The sequence below is a fragment of the Megalobrama amblycephala genome, linkage group LG18 (genome assembly GCF_018812025.1).
Source record: "Megalobrama amblycephala isolate DHTTF-2021 linkage group LG18, ASM1881202v1, whole genome shotgun sequence".
NCBI classification, from domain to species: domain Eukaryota; kingdom Metazoa; phylum Chordata; class Actinopteri; order Cypriniformes; family Xenocyprididae; genus Megalobrama; species Megalobrama amblycephala.
Window position 1 is genome coordinate 11,329,491 of NC_063061.1, and position 9,121 is coordinate 11,338,611.

Below are 9,121 nucleotides of genomic sequence, written 5' to 3' on the forward strand. Positions count from 1 at the left end.
TCACGCTTTTTCTTCCACATTAAGAAGCGAGCCGCAGCATTTTGAACCAGTTGCAAACGTGATAGGGAAAACTGGTTATTACCAGCATATAGAGCATTGCAATAATCAAGCCTTGTTGAAATGAAGGCATGAATACCTGTCTCTAGGTCACTAAAAGATAGAAAAGATGGCTCTTACAACACAGTTTATTTGCTTGTCGAATTTTAACTGAATGAACAACAACACCCACATGAGTGCATTCTTTACATGAGTGCGGATGTACTCTAGTGAGTGAGCACTGAAAGGAGGGACATCTCACGGGAGTGAAAGGAGTTCAGTGCAAACAAACATTTGACCTTTAACCTTAAGTATTGACTTGAATGTTTAGTGTCTGTGACCGAACATGTCTAAGGAGTCACATCTGCAATACATCCTGATTGACCAATTGTGGATTTTTCATATTTGACTCGCAGTAACTCATGTAAGAGTGATTTTCTTAATTTATGGTATAAAAAGCTGTGCTAACTGTTTGGTGTTATGCTACCGAAAGCAATTATTATGGACAAGAAAAAAATGCTGGAATTCTTTGGCTTTTTTTTATTCTTAGATAAGCTATTCACCGCAACAACCCACATTCCTAACTCAGAGTTTATTACTAATAAATTTTGTGTATTTATCTATTCAAAGTATATTTGTGTAGTTCTGTTTTATCCTCTCTTGCTAGGTTATTGAATATGTGGCTATGACGTGGCTATAGCGATAATTTGAAATATTAGCACTGAAATGCGGTTTCCTGTTGAGCGGGTATAAATGGGTAATGTGCAAATCTGTTTGGTCTGATTTTTTTTTTTTTTTTTTTGCTCCATGCCCTTAACTAAATATCTTTTAATAGTTATACAGCTGAATCCATAATGATTGGTGTACTTTGACTGCAACATCTTGATTTTGGAGTATTCAGTTTCCACTGTTCATCAAGACATTTTTGGTTTTTGTACCATTTAAACTCAAATAAAGTTTATTTATTTGTCAAACGACTGTGTTGGGTGTAATGCATTACAAGTAACGTAAAGTAATGCATTACTTTTAAATTTACAACAAAATGAGTTACTTTTTCAGTAAGTTACTTTGTTTTCCCATGTATTGACTGACAGCTCTCCTGTCCTCATGTTGAGAGAAATCATGAGTAAGTGCAGAGGCATTGTGTGCACTGTGTGAACATGATGGTTATTGTAGTTCTAGACTAAATGTGAGCATTTACTCATCTCACTTGCACAAAAACAGATTCAGTATTACTCAAAATGAATAAAAACTCAGAATATTACCTGCAATAATTATTTTCAAGTAACCATTTTAAATAACACAAATATACTTCATGTATTTAATCATTAACCAATGTCTTTGCTGCTGACCTTCGATGATCCAATTCATTTCCATACTAATAAGCAAAAATCACTTTAGAAACATCACATTTGTTTCTTTTTGTTTGTTTGGTTTGGTTTATTGCTGAAGTAAAAATGTTGAACTTTCCTCTGCTGCATCCTATTCTGCAATCCAGAATTCTAGCACAGCTAAAAGGTTTGTTTGAGCTGCACCCTACTGTACAGGCGTGAATTTGCATTTCCTTCAGCCTGAGGCTTTCACTTGTGGTGTGAAAGGGCATTTATATTTGCCCATAATAGAACTTTTTTTAGGTTATTAAAAAAACAAACAAGCCCAGCCCAAATGAGAAAAAGTAATGTAAAAGTAACGTGTCACTTTCCATAAAAAGAAAGTAATTAGTTACTTTTTTAGCGAGTAACACATTATTGTAACGCATTACTTTTAAAGAGTGACTATCCCCAACACTGCAAATGAGTGTATGTAATGTAATACCAGGTGGACATTATACAGTTAATTATTCCAGACAGATGTTTAATAAAAATTCTAAAGATGTATTTACATTTCTGAGGTGTATACACAAAAAACAAACAAACAAATAACAAAATTTGTATTAAAAAAAGTTAAATTATTATCTCTGCTCAATTTCGCCTGTGTTCTCTTTCACGACTGTGATCTCTGTGTTTGGCAAACCCTCGGTCATTACCTCTGTCTCGCTCCCTTCTGTCTCTATCTCTCTCTCGTTCCCGGTCTCTTTCAGGTTCCCTTTCTCTCTCACGCTCTCCGTCTCGTTCCTTCTCTCGTTCTCCATTTCTCTCTCTATCACCCCTTCTTCCCCTGTCTCTTTCTCTGTCCCCCTCCCTGTCTCGCTGTCGAGTGTCTTCATGTCTTTTGTCCTCTCTGTTTCTATCTGTCTTTTTATCTTCTTCTCCATCCCTGTCTCGCTCGCCTCCATACCTATCTCTGAATCGGTCCATCTCATCTGCTCTGTCTTGTGGATTCCTGGAATCTTGTCCTGGTCTGTCCCTTCTGCTTCCTGCCAGTCCTTTCACAGCATACTTCTCATATGCCGTATCCTCCTTCTCCTTCTTCACTTTGACAGGGGAAGACGCTGACGTCTCAGTCCGTGCCTCATGTTTCTCTTCCTTTAGCAGCTTTTTCTTCTCTTTCTTCTCCTTCTTCTTTTTCTTCTTCTCCTTTTTATCTGAAGTATAACAATATTAAAAATTAGCCAATCAATTATTAAAGGGTTAGTTCAGCCAAAAATGAAAATGTACGAGAATGGCACAGAAGAGAAGATATTGTTGAATAAAGTCGTCATTTTTGTTTTGTCTTTGCACACAAAATGTATTCTCGTCACTTCATAACAATAATGTTGAACCACCAAGTAATTAATGACAGAATTTTATTTTTTGGGTGCACTAACCCTTTAAATAAACAACAACAAAAAAAATGGTTTATGGTAAAAATGGTTTTAGTAAAAAAAAAATTTTTTACTATAGTTTATGGTAAAAATGGTTTATTAAATAAATAATTGCCTTTTGAAATAATCAACTGTAGTTACATTTACTAGGGGAGTAAGTTAGATGACGAATATAGTCAGTCACAGGCAATCCACACTCCAATTGAGTAATGCAACGCTGTTTGCTAACCGCCACAGTGCAGAAGAAGAACAAATGATCTATGTATTAGATATGTTTACGTGTAATCTCTCAACCAGTGTTTCAACCATGGAAAGCCATCAATAAAACAGCTTGTGAATAATATCTCACATAGCATTACATTTACCTCAGGTAAATCATTTAGTGTCCACAGCATTTTAGTTCACTAGAGAAATGAACTGTAGAGGGGAGCACTAAATTTATATACTATAAGAGCTTATATTCATTATATTTACTTTACCTGTTAGTAATGTCTTAATTATTTAATATATGTTTAAATAAATTTGTCATGAAAACAAGTTATGACAGTGACTATGTAAATGATCATTTTTTAAAAATTGGAATAGAAAAATAATTGAAAATTAAATTTATAATTAGATTTAGAAGTTATGTAAAACCTGCCTTATGTGCAATTGTTTTTTTTGTTTTTTTTTTGTGAGTGTTGATTATTATATCTAAAAATAAATAGCAACTGAATTTAATAGTTTAGGCTCTGTTGTTAATTGTAACCTTTAAAGGGTTAGTTCACCCAAAAATGAAAATTCATTTATTACTTACCCTCATGCCGTTCCACACCCATAAGACCTTCATTAATCTTCCGAACACAAATTAAGATATTTTAGTTGAAATCCGATAGCTCCGTGAGGCCTCCATAGGGAGCAATGGACACTTCCTCTCTCAAGATCCATAAAGGTACTAAAAACATATTTAAATCAGGTCATGTGAGTACAGTGGTTCAATATTAATATTATAAAGCAACGAGAATATTTTTGGAGCGCCAAAAAAAAAAAAAAAAACGACTTATTTAGTGATGGCCGATTTCAAAACAATGCTTCAGGAAGCATCGGAGCACAGATGAATCAGTGTGTCGAATCTGCTGTTCGGAGCGCCAAAGTCACGTGATTTCAGCCATTGGCAGTTTGACAGGCGATCTGAATCATGATTCGACACACTGATTCATTGTGCTCCGATGCTTCATGAAGCAGTGTTTTGAAATCGGCCATCACTAAATAAGTCGTTATTTTGTTTTTTGGCACTCCAAAAATATTCTCGTCGCTTTATAATATTAATATTGAACCACTGTACTCACATGAACCGATTTAAATATGTTTTTAGTAGCTTTATGGATCTTGAGAGAGGAAGTGTCCATTGCTCCCTATGGAGGCCTCACGGAGCTATTGGATTTCAACTAAAATATCTTAATTTGTGTTCTGAAGATTAACGAAGGTCTTACAGGTGTGGAACGGCATGAGGGTAAGTAATAAATGACAGAATTTTCATTTTTGGGTGAACTAACCCTTTAATATAATATTAATGTGCAAGAAAGGGCTCCCTGTATATAGTTTACAGCATTTGCTGTTTTTATCCTTAAGAAAATGTTAATTATAATTGATTTATTTAAATAGAGACAATTTGCTCAATAAACCACTGTTTAATAAAAAAAAAAGAAGAAAAAAGAAGCAATTTTATGTTTATTTTTCTCCCCCTTACTGTACTGAACCCGTACCAAACCATGACTTCAATACCAAGGCACGTACCGAACCGTCATGCTTGTGTACCGTTACACCCTAACATTTTTACTGAACAGATACAGCCTCTTCTTACCTTTTTTTGGCTTTTTCACAGGTACAGCATAATCTTCCTCAGACTCTGACTCAGAGGAGAAAGGTGGGGGCACACTGGGAGCGCATCCCTCCTCTCGCAAACGTTTAGTGATATCATCAATGTCATCTGTGTCCTTTGGTGGTCGATAATTTGCAACATGGTCCACACGTATGGTTCGGCCCTTAATCTGTAGAGCAGAAAAACAATAAATAAAAAAAAAAAAAAAAAAATGTATATACAGTACAGTCCAAAAGTTTGAAACCACTAAGATTTTTAATGTTTTTAAAAGAAGTTTCGTCTGCTCACCAAGGCTACATTTATTTAATTAAAAATACAGTAAAAAAACAGTAATATTGTGAAATATTATTACAATTTAAAATAACTGTGTACTATTTAAATATATTTGACAAAGTAATTTATTCCTGTGATGCAAAGCTGAATTTTCAGCATCGTTACTCCAGTCTTCAGTGTCACATGATCCTTCAGAAATCATTCTAATATGCAGATTTGCTGCTCAATAAACATTTATGATTATTTTCAATGTTGAAAACAGTTGTGTACTTTTTTTTTCAGGATTCCTTGATGAATAGAAAGTTCAAAAGAACAGAATTTATCTGAAATACAAAGCTTCTGTAGCATTATACACTACCGTTCAAGTTTGGGGTCAGTAAGAATTTTTATTTTTATTTTTTTGAAAAGAAATTAAAGAAATGAATACTTTTATTCAGCAAGGATGCATTAAATCAATCAAAAGTGGCAGTAAAGACATTTATAATGTTACAAAAGATTAGACTTCAGATAAACACTGTTCTTTTGAACTTTCTATTCATCAAATAATCCTGAAAAAAAATATTGTACACAAATATTTTGTACAATTGTACACATTAAATGTTTCTTGAGCAGCAGATCAGCATATTAGAATGATTTCTGAAGGATCATGTGACACTGAAGACTGGAGTAATGATGCTGAAAATTCAGCTTTGCCATCACAGGAATAAATTACTTTGTGAGATATATTCAAATAGAAAACAGTTAAACATTGTGAGATATATTCAAATAGAAAACAGTTTAAATTGTAATAATATTTCACAATATTACTGTTTTTTACTGTATTTTTAATTAAATAAATGTAGCCTTGGTGAGGAGACGAAACTTCTTTTAAAAACATTAAAAATCTTAGTGGTTCCAAACTTTTGGACTGTACTGTGTGTGTGTGTATATATATATATATATATATATATATATGACACGTCAAAAATGCAAAAAAAAAAGAGAAAAGTAATATGTGGCAATATGTAAAAAGTAAAAAATCTTATTTAATTATATAAATAACAATAAATAGTCCATTAGTATTAATATTCCATTAGTACACACACAAATGAACAAGTGACTGGGAAAGCCCTTCACCTTGATTCCATTAAAGTTATCCACAGCCAAAATGGTGCTCCTTTGATCTTCATAACACAGGAAGCAGAATCCTTTGGATTTGCCCGTCTTCTTATCTCGCACCAAGTTGATGTTGGCAATCTCTCCGTACCTGAGATGCACAGAGGAGGATTAAGCTTCACTAGAAGAAAAAAAAAACATAAGTACTGCAAGAAGATGTTTAAAATGTGAGCAATTAGGACTTACTGAGAGAAAACACAGATGATGTCTCCTTCTGTCAGCTCATATGGAAATCCACCTGCAGATTACAAAATATTTACATACAAAGCTGAACAGGTCAGCATTTACCTAAAATAAATTATAAATAAATACAGAATTTATAAAACAAGAAGATATTATGCAGTTCTTGAAATTGTTCTCTTTAGTCTGGCAAATTAATGTGAGTAATTAATATACATCACTTTCTAATTTTACAAGGTCAAATCAGCATTACTGTGCACAGTGTACCAGCTTGGTCTTCTAGAGAAAGACTGCAATCATACCATTGTCTACTGAAGTACGTTTAGTGAAACAGGTAAATGCTGCCACCATCTGGCAGTGTGCAAATATAGTCTATCCAGAGAGCATTTTCAACAGTGCCCTAAAACGAGGCATTGCCTCTGCCACAGACCCTGATATGACCATCCTGGTGCGAGGGACCCCCATCTTAAAATTTAAAAGGCAGCTATATATTTTCATTTCTAAGACAATTTATACTGAGAAAAATTTATATTATATGTTATTTAGAAAACATTTAGCTTCTGTGTTATGTTACTATGTTTTTATACACACTATAGTAGTGTACAGTTAGGTGTACGGTTAGATGTACTATTAATTTATTTAAATCAACATATTATTTATTAACATTATTATTTATTATTTTAATCATTTTATGTATTTTATTCAAATAATTTATTTAGTACAATAGTTTGATATTTTTATTATTTATTTTTACATTTTTACAGTCCTTCTTTAAAATAGATTTATTATTATTTATTATTTTTATATTTTTATGTATTTTATTCAAATTATTTATTTATTTATTTAGTATGATAGTTTGATCTTTTTTATTATTTATTTTTACACTCTCTTTCTCTAAATCAATTTATTATTATTTATTATTATTATATTATTATTTTACAAATTTCTTTTGCATTTTACTGAAATTATTTATTTATTTAATATCATAGTTTAATCTTTTTTAATTATTTATTTATTTTTACACTAAACATTCCCATGGACCCCCTAGCATTCCCTTGGCACCTAGTTTGAAAACCCCTGGTGTGTAGTTTGAAAACCCCACAATGTTATAATTTAATAGTGTTAACCAGTCACTTACCGATGAAGACCCAGGCGCTGTCTTTATAGACTGAATGCCAGGACACACTGTCTTTGACACCCAGTTCAGCCTCTTTTTCATTCAGTTCATTGATGAGTTTCACTTTGGTGAGCGGACTACATTGAAGTAAAGATATGCAGACAGATAATGACCATATATTTACATTGTATCTCATTTAGTACAATATGTATTGTCTCTAATGATGTTTATTATTCATTTGTGGTGTCTGCGTGAAGATATCAGAATTATTTATGATTCCTCAATTAGGATCACTTTTGACTACTTGAAAAAAATCTTCAAAGTATGTCAACTGTATTCAAACATTTTATCGCAAATATCCATTTATGGTAACACGGTATCCTCCAATTATGTTATAACTGTCACGCTGTATGCCGAATGAGTGGTCGTAACAATTTCTTGTTATTTGTCAGTGTACTATAAATTATTTTAAAAAGAATAATTGAATCGAGACTACAAAAAGTAGTAGGCTATACTTCCATGTTTTACTAGCTTTTAGCTACTGCTGCAAAAACTGAGGCTAGTTGTTTAGCTTTCACCTTTAGCTACATTTCCTTTTTCCATGACTGAGGGGTCTAGTAATATATTAGACTAATATATAAAAAAACATATGACAACAAATTTATGGGAGATATTTCAATTAAATGAAAAATTTCAACGCATCACTTACTTCATTGTGATGAAGCCGCAGTCACTCCGGAAGCATTTAGTTCCACTAGAGAGTTTCGCATTTTGTACGTAGTACTATTTTTTCCGGGTTAATGAAAAGGACTGTGGGATATGTAGTTGACTGTAGTTAAACTCAGATTTTGTCCTTCAGCTTTAATTGTGTTTGTAACTTAAAGTGTATTTTTTTCATAATCTACCGTGCAACGAGTTTTACAGCTCAAGAACTTATGAACATATGAAGCATACACTGATAGTTTTATTGGCATAGTAAAAAGCTTTTCATCACCAAGACATTAGTAGGCGTAACACTATAGCCTACACATGCATAACCTTTACATAGGTTATAAGTAGCCTATACACAATTTAAAGGAGTACAAAAATAAACAACATGTTTTGGTCAGTATTAAATAATTTCCTTTAATTTTGTCATTGTCCTAAAGCCAAAGCAAATATTAAAATATCATCTGGTAAATATTAAGATATTTAAGCATGTTTCTTTCTTTTCTTTTTTTTTTTTACCACCAATGTTAGATATAGCCTACAAGAAGAGACATATATTCAATTAAATTGTATTTGCAATGTATCTGAATAGTGCTCACAATGAACATTACACAAAATCACTTTTACAGAGAATATTGACTTATAACCAGACATATATTAAAGGGGCTCAGAGTCTGGTATTACCTCAAGTGGGCAAGCTTACAATAATGATGAGAAACCACCTAGAAGGATACAACACAAATACAAACGATTCTTAAATTAGAATATAAAGTAATATGTTTACTACTTATTGCTAAAATTATGTGTTTGTCAACAGAAAATCCTTAAAAAAGAATGTAATTTTCAAATTGTCAAATAATCGTCCAATTTGATACAAAAAAATGTTGTAATAAAATATCAAATTAATATTGTTAGTTAGGGCCCAAGCGAAAATTCGCGCAGGGCCCTCTTGTTCTTCTAAGGATTATTATTATTATTTTTTTTTTTTTTTTTTTTTTTTTTTTTTTTTTTCCGTCTTCCGGGGCTTTTTGGGGGCCTTAACATGCTC

The 9,121-nt window shown here is 32.5% G+C and overlaps 1 protein-coding gene across 1 annotated transcript; it reads right to left on the reverse strand.

Moving 5' to 3' along the window:
• Positions 1 to 1,873: 1,873 nt before the first annotated feature.
• On the reverse strand, positions 1,874 to 8,195 carry rbmx2 (RNA binding motif protein X-linked 2). The gene is made up of 6 exons (XM_048167039.1): positions 8,075 to 8,195; positions 7,387 to 7,502; positions 6,255 to 6,306; positions 6,030 to 6,159; positions 4,623 to 4,809; positions 1,874 to 2,560 (listed from the first exon to the last, which is right to left on the reverse strand). The coding sequence occupies exons 1-6, from the start codon at positions 8,077 to 8,079 to the stop codon at positions 1,998 to 2,000; spliced, it is 1,053 nt and encodes a 350-aa protein (XP_048022996.1). The 5' UTR covers positions 8,080 to 8,195; the 3' UTR covers positions 1,874 to 1,997.
• Between the last annotated feature and the right edge of the window lie 926 nt (positions 8,196 to 9,121).